General features: G+C 40.8%; 1 protein-coding gene across 1 annotated transcript in view; it reads left to right on the top strand.

The window, feature by feature from the left end:
- The window catches only part of PKD1L1 (polycystin 1 like 1, transient receptor potential channel interacting), a 256,681-nt gene that overhangs the window by 184,080 nt on the left and 50,317 nt on the right, over positions 1-22,284 (top strand). The window contains exons 29-37 of the mRNA XM_007944144.1: positions 1,516-1,723; positions 3,570-3,676; positions 4,562-4,778; positions 11,967-12,140; positions 13,413-13,532; positions 16,803-16,857; positions 18,403-18,538; positions 20,649-20,733; positions 21,125-21,301. Of these exons, the coding sequence (XP_007942335.1) occupies positions 1,516-1,723; positions 3,570-3,676; positions 4,562-4,778; positions 11,967-12,140; positions 13,413-13,532; positions 16,803-16,857; positions 18,403-18,538; positions 20,649-20,733; positions 21,125-21,301 (1,279 nt within the window). The remainder of the gene's footprint in view (positions 1-1,515; positions 1,724-3,569; positions 3,677-4,561; positions 4,779-11,966; positions 12,141-13,412; positions 13,533-16,802; positions 16,858-18,402; positions 18,539-20,648; positions 20,734-21,124; positions 21,302-22,284) is intronic.

Below are 22,284 nucleotides of genomic sequence, written 5' to 3'. Positions count from 1 at the left end.
CTCTAAGCAGACAGGAACTTTCTCTGTCTTATTCATCAGTGTAGCCCCACACTTAATAGAGTCCTTGGTGTGTAGTTAGTACTTAATAAATATTTCCTTAATGAATATTGATGGCAGAGTCTGCATTTTCTCATGAGTGTTGAGTGTTAAGTTTTTCTCACTCATATTTACATAATAGGGAATTGTACCTTACTTTATTATTTAATAAATCATCAAAGAGTTGACTGTTTTGTAGACTAGTAAGTGGATCTGGTCATTACAAAGACAGATATGAATCATTAATGCTACCAGTGCTGGTCTCAGTTACGGTCACCAGCAGTCCACCTGTCTACCCAGGAATGGATACTATTGAGGGTGCAAGCCATTGGGTGGGCCCATGCTGGGACATCCAGCCAAAGGCAACACTTGAAGTCATGTGGGGATAGTTGCATTCTGGGAGCTACAGCTAGAGTTCAGGAGGTTCCAAGGGCTCAGTTATGCCGAAGAAGAAGGGAAGGTTGGATCTAGTTGATCCGTGAGCACCTTGCCAAACTGACAAGGTGGGGCTCAGAAAAAGGATCTGTCCTCATGGGGAAGAAACATTCCAGGCAGGGCAGGAAAACCAAGACAAGAGCCTAATCTTTAGATGGAGCCAAAATGGGCAAGGGACAATAATGCAATGTGGGCATCCAACGTCTATCACTTAATGTCCCATCAAATGTCCGTAAGACTCCATTCCAGGCAGAACACCATATCAAGCTTATAGTGCCAGCACAATTGATGGGACTGCAATCTGTGGGTCTGCAGCAGTGCAGTGATCTGTCCTACAAACCAGAACTGGTGTCTGGGAACAGAAGGCTGCAGATAGAGAGAAAGCAGTTCTATTTGCAAGGGCAGATGAGATGCCGAGTCTGGGTACCAATAACATCTGATTGCCTGTTCTACTGGGAGGAAAAGAAGGGAGGGAGAGAGGAAAGCAAAAAATACTTATTGTACCTGCCCGTTTGAGGAATTTTATATAAATTACTTAATCTTTATAATAACCTACTGAGATTGTATTTTTGCATATATTTCACCAAGGAACTTCTTCAAAGAGAGGCAGTGATTTGTCTAGAATGGCATGGCTCTCAGATGTGGAAGTTGGGTCCATCAGAAGATTCCTTTGATTCCAGAGTCCATGCTATTGGGTGCTGGTCATTGGGCCACAGGGACACCATATGTCTTCAAAAGCCCTTTTGATTCAGTCTCTAGCACTTCTCCTCTAAAGGGGCTCAAAACCAGACAAGACGCTCAGAGGAGGACAGATGCCACTCCACTCTTTCCAGTTTTTTCTTCATGGCCACTATCCTCAACAAAAATCACCTCTCTTTCTCTCCCCCTCCTGCTTCATTTTCTCTCCCATTTACAAAGCAAGAATTTGAGTAAAGAGGATCAGAGGGGGCTTAGTTATGTGTGTGGGTTGGGGGCAGTCAGTCAGTTTTTTTGTGTTTATTTTCATGATTAATTTACTGTTTATTTCTCTCATTTTATTTACAGTTGCCCAGAAAACAAGATTCCCATTATTTTTATTGTGCTTTTTATGATTCTTTATGCATTTTTGGTTACTAAAAGCAAACAAGTAGATCATCATGAAAAAAATAAAAGTGGTTACATTTTCCTGCAAGAAAGCACCTCACCAGACCAACAGTTATATGCAATAGTTATTGACACAGGCTTTCGCGCTCCAGCCCAACTGACTGCAAAGGTAACCATGGGCATCTAGAGAGATGCAACTTGGCTATGTCTGGAGACCGTTAGCAGGTGTGAGTAAGGGCAGCAGAAACGCACAATTTGAAAGTCTAACAAAATTGCTGAAGGTATGATTAAGATAAATACATCAAAGGTGTCCTATATAATAGTAATAAACAATTAGGGGACATAATAGAAAACAAGATCCTCTTTATCACAGCCACAAAATGATGATGTGTCTAGAAATAAATCCACCAGTTACCAGACCATCAGAGAAAATTTACCAAGTACATAAAGAAATTAAGCAATTAAAGATCTATATTTTTCATGGACAGAAAAATTAATTTTCTTGTGTTGATTTTCCTGAAATTAATGTGTATGGATATAATGATATTAATAGTAGAAAATGTGGATTGGGCTTTACTACATGACATTTTATTAATCCTCAAAGTATCCTATATGTAAGTTCCACTTTACAAATGAAAAACTAAGGCATAAAGTGATTAAATTCAATGAAATGCCAATCAAGTTCAATGATGTTTTATTGAACTTGGAAAACTAATTCTAAAATTCATTTGGAAAATTAATTTCCAAGAATAGTCATGAAGAGAAGGACAGGGCAGGCACTTCCTCAACAAAATGCCCAGGCTTTCTTTGCAGTGATGGAACTAGATAGTGTAGAGTTAGTTGTCAGAGAACTGATCACTAGATTCATGGAACAAATTGGAGACTAGCGAACCAACATAGCCAAGTGAGTAAGCCTTCAAGGCCAGAGGGAAAAAGATGGGCTGTTCAATAAAATGTTTTGAGACAATGCTTTCCTTGTGTGAAAAAGTAACATTAGATCTTCATTTTTCATTATATCCAAAAATAAATTCAAAAAGTTAAAGAACTAAATGTGAAAAACCAAATTGCAAAGTATTGAAAGGCAACATACAGGGAGGTAGTCCCTGGGTGACAAAAGTCCAACTTACATACAACCCATAGTTACAAACCAACCCCCATAAAGCCTACTATGTTAAAAATTTGAGGTACATACAATGGCTTGTAATAACAAACATGCTACTTTGTGACATTCATCAAAACATTATTATTATTTCTGTATTATTATGTTAAAATGTTCCAGTGTATCTGGAAGTGTTTCTTTAATACCATTTATGCATAGAAACATACACTATATACTAAGACAAACATTTCACTAACTGACATTAGATATGAACCATACCTAACATTTTCAACTTCTGTACAAATTCAACTAAAGACAGACTTAGGAATGTAACTGATTCATAATCCAGGTACTGCCTATATACTTCAGGAGAAGGAATGATTTAAAAACAAGAAATAAACATATACCTTTCTCACATGAGAGACTGATAAACTATATCAAAACTATAAATTTGTGTATAAAAACAGACACCAGTAAAGGGTGACAATCCTAGTCCTTCCTAGACTGGGAATGCGTGTTACAGAGTAAGTTGTGCTGACATTGGGGTGCAGTATGCCCACCTTGCACCCTGGCCCATCCCCAGTGTCTGACAAGCTGCTTCAGAGACTTTCCTCCTACTGAAGGGAGGAGGATCATCCACACACACTGTTGTAGGTGTTCTCTGGTCTACAGGAGAAAAGGGAACATCCTAGAGAATCTGATTTGGGCTATAGCTTTTCTAGATCAAATGTGTAAAAACTACTTCCCTGTCCTTCTCTGTGCCACATCACCCTCCACCCTTGATTCCACACTGTGGCACACAGTGCTCTTGAGGGTGGACTTACAGAGGGAAATTGGAAGAAAATGTAAGGAAGTCCCCAATTCAGCACAATCTAGCAAATACTTGAACTTTCACCCCTGTGTCTTTGTTTTGTAGGTTTACATTGTTTTATATGGTAAAAATGGACTTTCAGAAACAAAAGAACTCTATTGTCCAGAGAAGCCCCTATTTGAAAGAAATTCCAGGCATACCTTTATACTGAGGTACTTTGAAATATTTTGACTCCATAATTTGGGAAAGAGCGACAGTTGGAATTAGTGTATCTTTGTTACAAATCCAAAATTGTAGAAATACATAGTATTACTTTCTAATGGGGAGCATCAAAATACATACAATCAATTTTATACTTTAAAGTTTGTTGTTTGGAATAGATTAGTATGTTTATATGAAGAGACAAAAGAAGAAGAGAGGGAGAGATTGAATTATTGATGCTACATGCTAGTAAAAGTTTATAAATCATGGCATTTTCTTTGCCATTCAACTTCCTTAAATTACTTAAATTCATCCCAAGTTCAGAATAGCAAGGACATATACCATCACAAAATGGTGACTTGGGGCCAGAGGGATAATTTATCAAGATATGAGTACAGCACTTGATATTTTTTATAAAATATGTAAGTAATGAACTAGAATTTTTCTTTTAGAATATATTGTTTATAAGATTGATTTATTTAGACTTTTACATCTCCATTAACAGAACAAAAGTTAAGTCAGACTAATTCAACTAGATACAAATTAATGAGATTTTGGTGAATTTGATAAAGGGAAACTAGTAGGTATTAAGGACCTGTGCGTACAATCACTGTTATTGGGGCTTTGTGACCCCTTGTTGTGATGTGATTAGAGGGTTCTCCAAGAATTAATCGTCCACCCCATGGATGTCCACAGTCCAGAAGGCCTGTACATACCACTCAGCATGATAATTGTTTATTATGTGTCTGACACACATGAGGCCACCAAGAGCCACCGTCTACTCCACAGCAACTGGTTTTATATGTATGATATGCCCCGCTTAGACTAAATATGCCTTAAGTGCTAGACAGCCCAGCACACACTGGGTAATGAAGCACTATTGTGTATATCCTCAGTGTTCCTGGTCATCTTGGCCCTCTTTGGAAGATCCGTCTTTGGCACAACAATTGTGGTCCTTCTCCGGGCTGGTATATCAGCCACCTGCTGGTAAAGGAGCTGCACACTGGGCAAAGCTGGTGCTTCCCTGCAGAGTGCTGGCTTGCTGCAGGCCAAGGGGATGGAAGGGTAGAACGGGAGCTCATCCCTCTACACCAAGGCCTTGGCTTCTGGAAGGTAGGCCGAGACAGAGGAGACCTTCCTACAGTGCATACTCATCTCACTTGCACACTCCACTCTTTAGCACTGCCTCTTTCACTGCTGTTACTTTTAAAACTTTTCTAAAATTAAGTTTGTTATTTATTTTCTTAGTTAGTTATCAATGTACTGGTATCTTAAATGACACAGACATTAAGTGACCATCCAGGAATGGATTAATAGCCTTCCCAATTATTGAATATTTCAGTGGTGTTTTTCTTCTTGTAAGTATAATAACACTTATGAAAGTTGTGGTTGCTAGAGGTGTGTGTTGTCCAAAGGCATCTAATTAAAGACTCTTGGAGGCCTCTGTATATATCTTGAACAACCAAAATAACTGATGAATAGAAAATAGACACGATCAGGGATGAGAGGGTAGAGGATAGTGAAGAGACAAAACCAAACAGTGTTTCTTTGCTATTCATAAGGTTTTCCCTGGCCAATTCTTTCAGAAGTGGACGGCCTCTTCCTTCTTCCTAGTCTGTCTCAGTCTATAAGCTGGGCTGTTACCTGTGCACCAGGTGCATCTCGCTGGGTTTTAAACACCAGAGGCTCAGCCTCAAAACTCACATCTACATGTCACCACAGTAGGACAAACCGACAGACAAGTTTGTCCTGCTGTTGGTGACCTCTTGTATCACCCCCACCTGGGTCCCTGTGGCTGACTGTTCCTCTGTCTGGCTTCCTGGCTTTTAATCCCCTTTCTCCTGCTTTTCTGGCCTGCTTCTTTGGGCGTCCCTGAGTTGTCTCTCCTCACCTGTAACCCTGGGGCTGACTGATCTTCTGTCTGGGTTCAAGGCTTTTATCCCCTTTCTCCTGCTCTTCCGGCCTGCTACTCTGGGCAGGCCTGAGTTGTCTCTCCTCACCTGTAACCCTGGGGCTGACTGCTCTTCTGTCTGGGTTCAAGGCTTTTATCCCCTTTCTCCTGCTCTTCCGGCCTGCTACTCTGGGTGTCCCTGCGTTGTCTCTTCTCACCTGTAACCCTGGGGCTGACAAAAAAGACAAAAGTTACCCATAATCTCACAAACCATGAACCTTTTTATTTTTTCATGTTCCCATCTAATCTCTCCTTCTATACAAATGTATTTTATATGTCTGTAATAATAATGCTTGTGCATTTCATATTTTCTAATTTCACATTTTAGAGTAAGTTTCTTTATGCATTTTTTTTAAAAAAAATTACTGTGATCTGGGTGAAAGTTTACAGATCAAATTCATTTTCCATACAGCAGTTCATACACATTTTGTCTTATGACATTAACTGCAATTCCCCACAATTTAACAGCTCTCTTCCCACTTCCTCCCCATAGTTACTTCTTCCTTGTATCCTTCCCTCCCATGCACTCCCACCCCACAAGCTGTCTCCCTGTGCAAATACTGCGCTTCTGTTCTCCCATGATTGATCACTCCTAGGAGTGTATCTATCTGATGTAAATGTTCACCTCATATACCTGTCCATTGTTGGCTGGAAGCCACAGGAATGAGTTCAATTCCAGACCTGAAGGGTGACTAGGGGCCATAGTCTCAGGAGTCTCACCAGGCTCTATCAGACCAACAAACCTGGTCTTTATTTTTTTATTTTTTTATGATTTTGAGTTTTGTTCCACATTGTTCTCCCACTCTATCCAGTATCTCCTGAACTGATCCCACTTTGAGTGGTTGACAGTGGTAGCCAGGCACCATGTAGTTCTTCTGGTCTCATGGTCATATAGGCTGAGGATCGCATCATCTGCCAGTCCCTTGGACTACTTGTTTCCAAGTGTCTTTGGTTTTCTTCATTCTTCTTTGCTCTGGACGAGGAAAGACCCATCATTGCATCTAGATGATCTCTTATAAGCTTTTAAGATCCCAGCTGCTACTCACCAAAGTAGGATGTAGAACAATGTTTTTGTGCAGTATGTTATGCCAGTTGAGCTTGATGTCCCCTGCGACCATGATCCCAAGCCCATATGTCTAAGTACTTACTCCCTCTGTGTAGCTGGCTGTGGCCAAGAAGCCACGACAACCTTGCCCCTTGTCAGCTCTACTGTACACCTGGAGGTTCTTACAGAGCATATAAATATGCACGTAGAACATCATTTGCTAGCCTTATACTTGGTCATGGGCACACCACCCCTGCCTAGATATACCTGGTCATTCAGCCAGTCCACCCATCTATCCATTTTTTAAAAAGTCATCATTTAAAGACCACATAATGGTTCATTGTCACTATTCTTTACTTAACTATTCACCTATTTGGTTTTTTAAGGTTTTCCCTCATTTAATTCTGTTATAGAGAACATTGTGTTGCTGGTGAATGGTTTCTTAGGCTGCATCACAAACACTGGTAATATATCAATGAATATTCACATTTCCCCCCATTTATATACTTTTTAATTTATACTTGTTAATAAGGAGCTCTGGTGGTATAGTGGATAAGGCATTAGCTGCTCATCAGAAGATCAGTGTTTCAAACCCACCAGCTGCTTCACAGAAGGAAGATGGGGTCATCTACTTCTATAAAGACTTACAGCCTTGGAAAACCAGTTGGGAACATTGTGAGTCACAATCGACGCAATGGAAGTGAGTTTTTTTTTTTTTAATTTAGTAATACATCAACGCATGTAGATGTGCCCTCTGGCTCAATCACCATATATATGCTTCTTCTTCTTCTTGCTAAGTGCCATAGAGTTAACTCCAACTCACAGCAACCCTATATACAACAGAATGAAGCACTGCCTTTTCCTGTGCCATCCTCAAAATTCTTGCTAAGCTTGAGCTTATCATTGCAGCCACTGTGTCAAGCCATCTCATTGAGGGTCTTTCCCTTTTTCATTGATCCTCTGCTTTATAAAGCATGATGTTGTTCTCCAGAGACTGGTCCCCTCAGACAGCATGACCAAAATAGGTGAGACAAAATCTGACCATTGTCCCACCTAAGGAGTATTTGGCTGTACTTCTTCCAGGACATACTTGTTATTTTTTTCTGGCAGTCCATGGTATTTTCAGTATTCTTTGCCAACACCACAATTCAAAGGCATCAACTCTTATTCAGTCTTCCTTATTCATTGTCCAGCACATGCTAGCCAGTTCTTGTAAAGGTATATCCCTTTTATTTTCATTCTGTTAGAACTCTTGCTGGCATTTGCTTCTATGTTCTGCTTGGATTCTATATCAATTCTACTTTTCGTTATTTTTTTCTGTAACAGTCTTGAGAATCAAACATTGTTTGAAGCAAACAGAAACTTTAAAAACTTAGCTCAGTTCCCTAACAGTGTGTCACCCACTCTGTGGCAGACACTATGAGGGGCACTGACATGGACTTGGGGCACAGTTCCACTCTCAGTGCGCTCAAATTTCATTGAACATTAACTGCATTGTTGGAGAACGTAGGAAAATGGGTTTTAAAAAGGTCTAGTAGGAAAATAAATTAAAGGATTGGTTCTGCCAGGTGGGGGTTTGTAAGCAGAGGATCTGAGAGTAAGGCCTCTTTGAACCAGAACTGAAGGCACTTGAAGGGGAGACAGTGGGGAGAAGGAATGTGTGCACAAAAGCTCAGGAGGTCCCAGCAGAATGGCAGGCAGTGCCGAGTCCAGAGCATGGCTAGAGTGTCAAATGAGAGCCACCCACACCTAAAGGCACTCGGCATCTGGAATATATGCAGACCAAGAGATTTTTAAATGACACAATTGGAGTCTCTGCTTAGAAGGTTACTGATTATCAACTAAGATGTTATTTGATGTTAGGTGTTGTTGAATTGGTTCTGACTCATAGTGACCCTATTTACAATGATAAAGAACATTGATGGTTCTATGCCATCCTCATAAACATCGCTGTGTTACATACAGCCACTGTGTCAGTCCATTACAGTGAGGGTCTTCCTCTTTTTCTGCTCTCCCTCTAGTTTACCAAACACGGTGTCTTTTTCAAGGAACTGATCCATCCTGATAACATGTCCAAAGTAGGTGAGATGAAGTCTTGCCATCCTTACTTCTAAGGAGCATTCTAGCTGTATTTGTTTGTTTTTCTGGCAGTCCATGGTATATTCAATTTTCTTCACCAACTCTGCAATTCAAAAGTATTGCTTATTCTTTGGTCTTCCTTATTCATTGTCCAGCTTTTGCATATGTATGAGGCAATTGAAAATAGCATGGCTTGGGTGAGGTACATCTCATTCTTCAAGGTAACATGGTTTTTAGCACTTTAAAGAGATCTTTTGCAGTAGATTTGCCCTATGCAATACATTGTTTGATCTCTTGACTGCTGCTTCCATGGATGTTGATTATAGATCCAAGTAAAATGAAATCTTTGCAACATTAGCATTTTCTCTGTTTATTATGATGTTCCTTATTGGTCCAGTTGTGTGGATTTGTTTTCTTTATGCTGAGGTGTAATACTTACTGAAGGCTGTAGTCATCAGTAAGTGCTTCAGGTCCTCTTCACTTTCAGTAAGCAAAGTTGTGCCATCAGCATATTGCATGTTGTTAATGAGTCTTCTAATTGTGATGCCACTTGCTTCTTCATATAGTCCATCTTCTCAGATTATTTGCTCAACATATAGATTGAATAATGATCAAGTATGGTGAAAGGATACAACTTTTACTCACATCTTTCCTAATTTTAAACCATACAGTATCCCTTTTTTCTGGTTGAATAACTGCCTCTTGGTCTATGTATAGGTTCTGCATCAGCACTAATAAGTGTTCTGGAATTTTCCTTCTTCACGATGTTATCAATAATTTGTTATGGTCCACACAGTCAAATGCCTTTGCCTAGTCAGTAAGTCAACAACACAGGAAACATCTTTCTTGTATTCTCTGCTCTTTCTTAGCCAAGATCCATATGACATCAGCAATGATATGTCTCTTTCTATGTGTTCTTGTGAATCTGGGTTGAATTTCTTGTAGTTCCCAATCAATGTACTGCTACAATCATTTTTGAATTATCTTCAGCATAATTTTACTTGCATGTGATAGTAGTGATATTGTTCGATAATTTCCATATTCTGTTGGATCATCTTTCTTTGGAAGGGCAGAAATACAAATCTATTCCAGTTGGTTGGCCAAATAGCTGTCTTCCAATTTTCTTGGCATAGATGAGGAAGTACTTCTAGTGTTGCATCAGTTTGATGAAATCTCAATTGATATTTAGTCAGTTTCTGAAACATTAGTTTTTTCAATGCCTTCAGTGCAATTTGAACCTCTTCTATCACTACCATTGGTCATATGCTGCCTCCTGATGTGGTTTAATGTCAATTAATTCTTTTTGCTACAATGACTCTGTGTATTTCTTAATCTTCTTTTGATGCTTCCTGCATTGTTCAATTTTTTTTTTTTTTTTTTTGCACAAGGAATCCTTTAACATTGTAATTCAAGGCTTGAATTTTCTCTTCAGTTCTATCAGATTGAGAAATGCCAGGTATGTTCTTCCCTTTTGGTTTTCTTACTCCAGCTTTTTGTACATTTCTTTATAATATTTTGTCTTTTTGAGCTGCTTTTTGAAATCTTCTGTTCAGCTCTTTTACATCATCATTTCTTCCTTTCCCTTTAGCTGATCTATGTCCAAGAGCAAGTTTCAAAGTCTCTTCTGACATCCATTTTGTTTTTTTCTTTATCACTTGTGTTCTAAATGGCCTTTTGCCTTCTTCATGTTTGATGTCCTTGATGTCATCCCACAAGTCATCTCGTCTTCAGTCATTACTCTTCAATACATCAAATCTATTCTTCAGATGATCTTTAAGTTCAGGTGGAATATTTCAGCTCACCAATTTTGCCTTTTGTGGACTTGTTTTAATTCTCTTCAATTACAACTGGAACTTGCATATGAGCAATTGATGCTCTATTCTGCAATTGGCCCCTGGCTTTGTTCTCACTGATGATATTGAGCTTTTCCATTGTTTCTTTCCACAAATGTAGTTAATTTGATTCCTGTGTATTCCATGCAGTGAGGTCCATATGTAGAGTTACCATTTATTTTGTTGAAAAGTATTTGCAATGAATAATTTGTTGGTCCTGTAAAATCCTATTATGTAATCCCCTGCTTCATTTCTATCACCAAGAGCATATTTTCCAACTACTGATGCTGCTTCTTTATTTCCTACTTTTGCATTCCAATCACCAGTAATTATCAGTGCACCTTGATTTCATGTTTGATCAATTTTAAAATGCAGAAGTTGATAAAAAGTATTTAATTTCTTCATCTTTGTTGGTAGACATTGGTGCATAAATTTCAATAATAATCATATTTACTGGTCTTCCTTTTAGGCTTTTGGATAATGTACTATCACTGAAAGCATTGTATTTCAGGATAAATCTTCAAATACTCTTTTTGACAATGAATGTGACATGTTTCTTCTTCAATATGTCATTGCCAGCATAGTACACCATATGATTATCTGATTCAAAATGGCCAATACCAGTCCATTTCATCTCCCCAATTCCTATGATATTGATCTCTTTGTGTTCCACTTCATTTTTTGACAATTTCTAATTTTCTCAAATTTATACATTATAGATTCCATGTTCCATTTATTTATGGATATTTGCAGCTGTTTATTCTCATTTTGAGTCATGCTACATCAGCAAATGAAGGTCCTGAAAGCTTAACTCTATCCATGACATTATGGTCAGCTATACTTTGAGGAAGGAGCTCTGGTAGCATAGTGCCTAAGGCACTTGACTGCTAACCAGAAGGCTGGCTGTTCAAACCCACCAGCCAATCCTCGGAAGGAAGGTTGGGCAATCTACTTCCGTAGTGATACAGCCTAGGCAACCCAAGGAAGGGTCACTATGAGTTGGGTCTGACTCGAAGGCATATAACAACAACATACTTTGAGGAGACATGTCTTCCCCACTCTTATTTTGAGTGCTGTTTTAGGGGCTCATTTTCTGGCACAATATCAGACAGTGTTTCACTGCTATCCATAAAATTTTCATTGGCCAATGTTTTCAAAAGTAAATTGCTACTTCCTCCTTCCTAGTCTGTCACAGTATAGAAGCTCTGCTGAAACCTGTCCACCGTGGGTGACTCTACTGGTATTTGAAATATCAGTGGCATAGCTTCTAGCATCACAGCAATATGCAAAGCACCACATTACCACAAGCTGACAGACAAGTGGTGGAATTTTTTTTTTACATTTAGATAAATGCTTAATGCCTGTAAGTACTTTTCTTTTGGTTCCTGTTTTAGCTTCTGTACACCAAGTTCACAGAGTACTTGGAGGATGTCCACATCTGGATCTCTGTGTACAGCCGTCCCTCCTATAGCTGCTACCTCCACACACAGCGGCTCACAGTCTCCTTTTCTTTGCTGTGCATGTACTCCTGTCTCACTGCTGCACTCACTGCTACACAGCAAGAGAAGGTAGGAGCCTCATACTTCCTTGAAAGTGGCTTTCCAATCATGGACCTCCAATGTGAACCTTCAAATAAGGCATTAGCAAAAAATCAAAGCTTCACCAAAAAAAAAAAAAAAAGAGAGAGAGAGAGAGAGAAGGAAGAAGGGAGGGGGAGGGGAAGGAGAAGGTTTTAACAAAGTGAAACAATCATCAATCCTTGAAGGACTAGATAAGTGATATAGTTTAGAGGAGGAACCTGTAGAAGGTGGAGCTCTGGGTGAAGCCAGCACTGCCCTGACTCCCCATGGAGCCATATAGGACGATTTTTCTGAAGGTATTGGCACCTGAAATTTTCTGATGAGAACTCTCCTGTATTTTTTAAATATTGATAATTAATTCCAATTTTAAAAAATTTACCCTGGCCAAAAATTGATTCTGATGACCACACTTGGTATTGGGATGCCAGTTTGTAGCTCTAGTCATCCCTTATGAGGTGTAGAGATTAATTTTAAATAAGTGTCAGCAGGTAACATGGAAAATGGAGACCCTGATTTTCCTTAGTAGAAAAAGAGTTACCACATGACTTTTTAGGTTAGAGGAAACAGTTTACAGTCATTTCTTCTGACCACCACATGACCCTTAGTGGGATCCCAGCCCGCTGAGCTCACAGGGCCCCCGTGTGATTCAAGAACACATGACTAGGAGCTGGAGACAGCAGTTTCAGGGGTAGGACTCATTGTCTGCTGTAGATGTGAAGTGGCTGCTCCTGTATTCAGTGCTTGTGCAATAACAGAAATGTATTGGTAGAATCTTTTCTTAAAAAGAAGAATATGCACACATAATATGTAAAAAGTTGACAAAGGAATTTCATCAGCATGAAGGCCCTATGTAAACATAGGAAAGGAACCTAAGTTTGGCCTTCCTCTCTGACATTGGTGAGTTGTCTGACTCTGGGCTACTCAACACACCTCTCTACTCATTGATAGATTGAGGGTATCATTGATGCCTGTCACCTAAGACTGAAGTAAGGATAGAATCAGTGAAGCATGTGAGGACATTGAGCTTTGTGCCTAGAAGAAGATGGGCACTCAGCAAATGCTTGTTCAATCCAAAATATTTCTATAGTAGGAAAATGAGAATGATTAACTCTAGGATGAGAGATAAACAATTCAGAGAGAGAGAAAACATTATCAAATGTGTTCATTCACATTACATGTATGTGTAGTTACAAATGATTGTGTGTCTTTGAAACATGTATGGGTTAGAGTAAGGTTGTGGTTGGACTATGACTATTCCAGCTCTCGTTGGACATTGGCATCACCTACATCACCCATGACTCCTTCAGGACAGGCCTCTTGTGTACACTTGTGGCTTCTCCAGGGGCGCTGCTCTTGTCACTGCTCTTCCGGTTCAGCCAGGTATGGTGGCACTGTCCCACAGCCCCTGCCCTCCCAAGGATCTCCCCTTTCCACAGGTTATCACCAACTTTGAACAGCCCTTCAGTCTGCAGGACAGGTTATTACCAGCTCTAAACAGCCCTTTCTTCTGCAGAACACCACAGGGCTGTCCAGAGAGGAGCCTGGCTGCAGGCTAAAGGCTGTACCAGAGAACGCAATTCAGGGTAAGTGTGTTACTTATCAACCTTAAAAAAAAAAAAAAAAAAAAAAACCTCACTGCCAAACAAACATCAACTTGTTGTTTCCTTCTCATAGTGACCCCCATTGGATTTCCAACGCTGTAAATCTTTATAGAAATAGATCACCCAGTCTTCCTTCCATGGAGCAGCAGATGGGTTTGAACTGCTAACCTTAAAAAGGTTAAAAAAAAATCCCTCATCCACTACACCACCAGAGCTCCTTTTAACAATATTGAAAGTATAAAAATGGTAACAACAGGATATTGAAGTCTGACAGGAGAGGGTCAAAGAAACCTTCCTCCTGTGGCTACTCTTTTCCAGTCTACCAAGTAGAAATTATGACTCCTACAGGAAGATGGGGCAGTCTACTTCCGTAGTGATACTGCCTCGGAAACCCAAGGAGGGGTCGCTATGAGTCGAGTCCGACTCGACGGCAAACAACAACAACAACAACAACAACAACACAGTTAATTTTAAAGGAGCTCTGGTGGCACAGTGGTTAAAACATTCAGATGCTATCCAAAAGGTCAGTGATTCAATCTGACCAGCATCTCTGCAGAAGAAAGATGAGAAAGTCTGCTTCTATAAAGATTTCCAGCTGGGGAAACCCTATGGAGTAGTTCTACTCTGACCTATATGGTCACTATGAGTCAGAATTGACTTGATGGCAGTGGTTTTTTTTTTTTGTTGTTGTTGTTAGTGTTAATTTTAAGGAGCCCTAGTGGAGCAATGGTTGAATGCTCAGCTGCTAACTGGAAAGTCAGCAGTTGGAACCTACCAGTGGCTCTGCAAGAGAGAAGACCTGGCAGCCTGCACCTGCAAAGATTGTTGTTGTTATTGTGTGGTGTTGAGTCCATTCCTACTCATAGTGGCCCTACAGGATAGAGCATAACTGCCTCATAGGGTTTCCTAGGCTGTACTCTTTATGGGAGCAGATTGCCAGCTCTTTCTCTTGTAGAGTAGCTGGTGCGTTTGAATTGCCAACCTTTCAGTTAGCAGCCAAGCACTTAACCATTGTACCACAAGGACTCCTTCCTGTAAAGATTGCAGCCTAAGAAATCCTTTGAGAAAGGTATGTTCTGTCTTATAGGGTCACTGTGAATCTGAATCAACTCGATGGCACACAACAACAACAGCAACTAACTTTTAATTTGCATTGTGTTAATGATGAAGGAAGTTGAGCGTCTTTCATATGCTTAAAAGCCATTTAATGTTTACTGTGACCCGTTCGTTCATTTCCTTTGCCCATATGTGTGTTAACTTTTTAAAATCCTTTCCTCTTCCTTATACGTAAGTGCTTCTCAAACATTAAGTAAATTAGGCATTTATCAAATGGGTAGTGGCTTTTTTTTCCCAGGTGCGATTGATATTCATGTTGTTATTACTTTGTAAAAATTGTGTATAGTCACATTTATCAATATTTTCTTTTAAGGCTCTTTTTACTTTTCCAGCTAAACATTTTCCTCAAGATGATCTGTTTCTATAGGTCAGCATCGGGGGTATATGTGAAGGGTTGTCCAAGTCCATTCCAGGATTGCAACTTTGAGAAGTTCCCATCCTAGTCCTTTCTTGTTTCTCAAGAAAGTCTCATCCTGTGAACTCAGGAGGGAAGAGAAGAAAGCAGTGTCCTAGTAACCTTTATGTAAATCCGTGGTTTGACATCATACATTGACTTTTTTCAAATCAGGTCCTAATTCTCATGGAAGGACACTAGATACACTGAAGAAATTCAAGGTAAATAGATAATTATGTACAGGAGAGAACTCTCTAGTTTAACATTCTAACAATTAGATATTCCTGGCACCCTCCCTTGGCTGAGTTCTGACATGGAGACATCAGGCCCCTGGTGGGTTGGAGACAATGATGAATCTACAGAAAACCCCAGGCTGGCCAAAGATGATAGACAAAGGTGGGTCCTTCAGGGGAGAAGAGTGTTTCTAGGCCACAAGCCATGGTGGGGCCACTGTTCAGGAAGGGTCGGGAGGAGGTAAATCAGCAGAAGCCAGAAGGTGTGAAGCCTGGCAGAACCAGAAAGCAAACTGTGTGTGTTGGTGAAATTTTGGATGGGCCCAGGGTGGGAGAGCACGGGGCTGGGAAGTCCTTGTGAGAGCTGTGTTGTGAATGGAAAGGTCTTGGAGAAGATGTGTGCCCATGTTGAGTGAGTGCCACTCTAGGTCTTAAGTGGGACAGATGTGGCTGTGACACAATTTGAAGGGTAATTTCTAAACACTTCCACTACATTATCCCATTGGTATTTTGCTCCTTTGGATCTCTAGTTCAGTGGCTCTTCCATGTAGTAGAGATTTAAGGCGCAGAGAATCTCTTACTTATTTATTTATTTACATTGTGGTAAATATGTATTTATATATAAATATTTCCCAGTTCAACAATTTTTAGATGTATAATTCATGACATTGATTACATTCATCAGGTTGTGCCACCAGTATTACTGTCCTTTTCCAAATTGTTTCACAGCTACTAATAGAAACTCAGTGCCCCTTAAACAATGACTGCATTCTTTATTTTCTCAAGTCTTTATCTCTCCTGTTCGACAGCCCCTCAGTTCCCATTTCTTGAACATAAGCTCTTACACCCAGGGCTTGGGTACCAGTCCCTTTCATGTGTCCTGCCCGCCACCACAACTTTTTCTGTTCTCACTGCTCCCCAAATACCACACTAGTGTTTTATCCCATTTTGATTGCTCATGGCTGGAATTGTCACTTTGGAGAGGATCTAGGTCATGTATTCCAAAGAACAGTTGAGTGGTCTTCCTTGACTGCAGTGTGTGGCCACTAGAACACCACCACTGCCTCAGGCACACATGGTCACACTCTGAGGGCATGAAGAGCTGACTCTAGAGGCAGACCATGCCTCCTCTCACGACAACCCTTTCTCAGAATCCATCCAGAGGACTGGCACTTACTAATCCCTCACCAATGTCAATTCTGTCTTCTGTGAAAACTTACAAACTATGTTGCTATTGGGACAAAGCTTTATGTGTAAAATCTCTCTCCATTTATGTACTAATTTTGTCCTAACTGTTCTTTTCTAGTGTAACACATCAGATTTCTTCACTGGGAATGACAGTGACCAGAAGGCTGATCCTGGTGAGTCTGCTCATTGAGGAAGAAGGGCAGCTCCTTCTCTCAGCATGTATAAGGTTGCAAGTATGGCATGGCTTATATGTGCAACTCAGCTCTCTACCTTCCTTGTTCAGTGTCAGCCTGAAGACATGGGAGCAATAGGACAAGTGTAGGGGAAGCAGGGCAAATGTTCTAATAACATTTAAAAGCAGGACACAAGCATAGCTACAATGGAGGCATCCCATGTGTTGCAGGACTTCTTGTGTGGATTGACATTGATTTGGTCTTAGCTTTTAAGGTCAGTAATAGACTCTTAAATTTTCATTAAGCATTCTAAAATTTGAAGCTTCCAATTTTTTGATAGCAATATATTAATTAGGGTAAAGAAAGTCTGCAGTGTCAGATTGTGGAAGCTTGGCAATAGGCCAGTGGAGACAGGTGAGTTAATCATGAACACTAGGGCTGAGTCCCTGGAGACCTGAAAGAATGGCCAAATATCTAAGGTTAATGTCCCAGAGGGGACAATCTTGGTCCTGTCCTAGCAGGGAGCAGCAAGAAGTGAAGAATCCACAGCTTGCATGTGGCTGCAGGGTCTTAGAGCAGCAGAGTGGATGAGCAAATGGGTTTCTCAGGCTCCATCCCTAGATCTGGAGCTGAGGATGCTGTGGCTTTGTGGGTAGTGGCTGTGAGGGAGGTGCTGGCAGTTGAAGGAGGAGAAGATGTTGTTGTGCCCACCATTGCAGAAGGCTTTACACATGGTAAACCAAAAAAAAAAAAAAAACCCACTGTAGGGTATAAAAAAGTTGTTTTTGATAGTGAATGGGATCTCTGGCACAAGAGCTGGGTTCAGTGCAGGGTACAAGTACTGGCTGGCAATCAGGGAACTAGAAATCATGTCAGATCCTGGTCACCAGGACAAGCTACACACCTGGAAACCTGATGAGTGGTCTAGGAGGTGAGATTGCAGAGTGCTAGGCTCCATGCTCAACACACCAGGTAGGAAGGAGATGGTTCAGGAGCTGTTGCTCAGGTCACCTCTGCTGTCCCAGCCAGAGGGCTACAAGGTTTGCCTAATGCCAATTTCCTGGAAAAGCCTCTCTGTCTGTCTAAACATGTTGTGCTGCTCTGCCTAAATTATGGAATGGCCTCTGGAGGTATCCTCTATGGGGAATCTACCTATGAGCTTTCCCTTGAGGGAATGTGGCTACAGAGTCCTCCATTTGTAGGCAGAAAGCACTACACAGGAGCCCTCTCATCATAAGTATGTCTTTAGAATGAAATCTGAAGGCAATGAAATCTGAATAACACACCCAAACCACTGCCCTGATGGCAAATGGGGAATGATCCAAATCATGGTAGAACCTACCTACTGCAGGTCACCCTACTTAGTCATCTGGGGTATGGGATGGAAATTGGTTCATCAGTCTTTGCTATTGAGGGGCTTAGGAAGCGAGTATCCCTGAGGGGAAATTTTGTGCTTCCTGTCACAACAACAATGGGAAAAGATAAAAGTCCCAGGTTGGTAAGATTTGATACTAAAACTTTGCCTTCTGCCCTGTTATTCCTCAGCACCCAGTAAAGGGCTTGCAGATCTCATTTCCCAACGGCAGAGGGTGCTTCCATCTTGGGTGGGCTCTGCAGCCTGGGCTGTATGTGCAATGGTGTCCATAGCCTGTGGTTTGGGAACAGGAGTTCTAGGATACAGGTGAGTCATACAGCTTTTAAAAATATCCTCAAGTCCTTTGATTGAAGTCATACATTTATAGGGAAATCCCTGCATTTCCGGGAACACATGAAATGCAAGTATCACATGTTGCTATTGCTATTTTCTCCTTCATTAATCCCCAGGTGAATAAAATCATATGCAGTGATTGGTTAGCCCAGCCAAATCTGTGACTGCAGTCTAGACTGAGATGAACTCCAGGTATGACAGGAAGCTTCAAGACCCATCACTCAAGGAAGGAAAGATACCAGCATTTATGAAGCGACCAAGAGATCTAGGGACTGAGCTGGTGCACCAGTGTAGAGGATGTCATGCATCTTTTCAAGTGTGTTAGACTGGGTTCCCTAGAAAAACAAAAGCCAATAAAGCTTATATATATATATATATAGAGAGAGAGAGAGAGAGAGAGAGAGAAATTTATCTTAGGAAAATGGCTCACACACTTAAAGAAGCTGGCAAGACCAAAGTTCCTGAATCAAACATCAAGCGGGAGGCTTTTCCATGTCAAGCTGGAGGCTTTTCCCAGTCTTGTAACCACAGGGGCTGAGGAGCTCAAGGCTGGCAGACATTACACCGGCTGTTGACTCCAACGAATGACAAATCCAAGATCTCCAAGTTGAATGGTGGACTGTTCACTCTCGAACAGTTGTAGGCAGCACAAAAGAATCCCAATCCACAGAAGAATGTCTCTTTTCCCAGGATGTCCTTGGATATACTAGAAGCAGGCCACACCCCTCAGGAAACTCGCTTTCACCAGATTGCCTGCTCAAAACATAATCATCTGATCCCATCATGGGAATAACCACATCACAACAGCTTAAACCACACAGAATCGTGGTCCAGCCAAGTTGACACACAGCTCCAACTATCACACAAGTCATTACAAAAAGTAGACACTTGCTAGGCAGCACTGGGACTCCTGTTTCCTAGATTCAGACCTGGTTCCACCATGTATACTGACCCTTGGTCTGGACTCCAAGGTAGCTCCACTCTACCTTGCCTGCCCCCAGATTTGATTCAGCAAGGCCACAGGGGCCCAACTGTACATAAAATAAGAAAAGTAGTGACAAAATCAAAGCACTTCATTCCCTGCTCTTTTCTTTGTCCCAGTTAATATATTGAATGATTCTGTGATGATAGGAAAGTTACTTAAAACCTCTCTGTACCTCAGTTTGCTCATCTGTAAAAATGTTTTTTTTTCTTAGTTGCTGTTGAGTTGGTTCTAACTCATTTTACCCCATCTGACATAGGAGAGGGAGCTCTGGTGGCATAGTACCTAAGGCACTTGACTGCTAACAGAAGGCTGGATGTTCAAACCCACCAGCCACTCCTTGGAATGAAAGTTGGCCAATCTACTTCCGTAGTGATACCACCTCGGAAATCCAAGCATGGGTCACTATGAGTCAGATCCGACTCAACGGCAGTGAGTTTGAAAGTGAGACATAGGAGAACTTTCTCATAGGAAGTTTTCTAGGCTTCAGTCTTTATAGGAGCAGATCACCAGGTCTTTTTTCCCACAGAGCCACTGGGTGGCTTAGCAGCTGAATACTTAACCATTGCAACACCAGAGCTCTTCATCTATAAATAGGGGTACTAATAGTGTTTTGGAATTGACTAGACAGCAATGGGTTTTTTGAGGAAATAGTGCTTAGTTTATAGGGTGTTATAAGGAATAAAGGCAATACTGAGAAAAACACTGAACAAAACAATGAATATAGGCACAGTACCTAGGATCTATTAAGTGCTCAGCAGATGTTAACATTATTGTTATTGCTGTTTTTAGTATTATACCAACCTCCCTTTTCTGGTATCTGTTCCTTGTCCCATGTCTGTGTATTGGGTTTTCCTTTTTCTTTCTTCTTGTGTGGCTCCCAGGAGGTTGATGCCCTTCTTTGGACAGGAGGCGTGCCCCCCTTCCAGTGAGCAGAAATATGCTGCGCCCATCTCCACAAGCAGCCTCCTTGCCATGGTCATGCCCACCACTACAAGAGCCTGAAGATCTCTCTCTCTCTCTCTTTTTTTAATCTCTGTGCTCAAATAACAACAGCTGCCATCATAGGGTCGCTGACCACAGCTCTCTCTCTTGGAGCAGGTTTGACTCAACACAATGTGTGCGGTGGCTGCATCTGCTGTTTCTATCTGTGGTGAGCTGTGCTTTTGTCACCCAGCCGCTGATGGTAAGGAACACCCCATGTTACAGCAGCTGTCTGCAAATAGGAGGAAAAGTGAAATAAGTGAAATCATAGTAATGTCATAGAATATAGCTTGATATAAGATATGATGAGGAAAAGCTGCGAGCAAAGCCTTGTGTTAAACACCACATGGCATGTTACTTTATCTCCACAAATGTCCCATTTTTCATATGGAGAAAGAGCCTTAGAGAGGTGAAGCACATGGCCACTCCTAATGAGTAGTGGGGGCAGAGTTGAAGGTAGGTGATGACATGTGTCTGTTTAGAACCAGAAAGTAGGGTCTCATTTGTAATGAAGTAATAAGAGGACAGCTCTAGTGGTAGAACTGGAACACTCGTGCTCCAGCTACTCATGGATGTCATGTTCTTCCTTCTAGATATGTATGATGGCATTGGGTTTTGCTTGGAAGAGAAAAGATGACAAAGCCTTTTATGCTGAGTCTTTGTATGATGCTACCAAGGATTTAGAATCTGAATTGGAGCAGCTTTCCCAGACTCGTGTCCCCTTTTTTTCAAGATGTGACATTCCTGACAGTGCCAGTGAATTTGAAAAAGTGAGAAAATTATACAGCTTTAACTGGGCTTTACAGAACTACTTTATATTCTCATCATGCAATCTGAAATAATTCTTGAAATTCAAGTTTGATTGTGTTTAGTGGGAACCCGTGGGATACGTTCTAATTTCATATACTTCTTGGTGCACACATACATGAACTCAGAGGTGTGTGTCTGTACCTTTGCCCTAGTTCCAAAGACACCAGGATATCAAGGAAATGAGCATTTTTAAAATATGGAAGCAAATGAGAAATGTAATTCTTGGCCATGACTTTGGAGAACTTTGAGACCATTTACATTTCAGCAGACCCACAGAAAAACCATACACTCTCCCTCTCTCCCTCTCTCCCTCCCTCCCTCCCTTTGTTCCTTCTTTCCTTCCTTCCACTTTGCCTATTATGTACATAGCATTCTCTTGGGAAGTGTGGATAATATGCATGAAGAGAAAGATTTATAGCCCACATGAAGAAATCTACAGACTTGCTGTTAATGTAAATGCTCATGAAATGCAGTGTGCAGTTTTATATTCATAGGAAAAAACTAGAAGTCAATTATCCCCCAGGACACAATCCCAGTTCATTTCTAGGCAGACTCATCTCTGTCTTCGTCTTCCCTCCATCATCTCAAAGGAGACTAATGAAATCCCTAATGGCTAAATGGCTTTGTCAAATGGCCTTTCTGTGGCTTTCCAGATCCTCATCCTCTTGGCCTCACCTGGAATTTATGATGATGATGATTATAAATATATATTGAGTATAGACTATGCACTAGTCATTGTGCTAAGTACTTTATTTACATTTATTATACAATTCTTATGACGTAGGTAGCATTATTACATACCATTTTAAAGATGAAAGAAATTGATGCTTAGCAAGGTGAAGTCACTTGACCCAGATCACATAAGATATAAGGGATGGATTTGGGACCCACACTTTGTCAGTCTCACTACTTTCTTTTGCATTCCTTTTCTTCTATCACATTT

Source organism: Orycteropus afer, unplaced genomic scaffold, assembly GCF_000298275.1.
Source record: "Orycteropus afer afer isolate SDZICR_OR568_19922 unplaced genomic scaffold, OryAfe1.0 scaffold00121, whole genome shotgun sequence".
NCBI classification, from domain to species: Eukaryota; Metazoa; Chordata; class Mammalia; order Tubulidentata; family Orycteropodidae; genus Orycteropus; species Orycteropus afer.
Note: the sequence above shows the minus strand (reverse complement) of the source record. Positions and strands in the feature narration are given on the sequence as shown.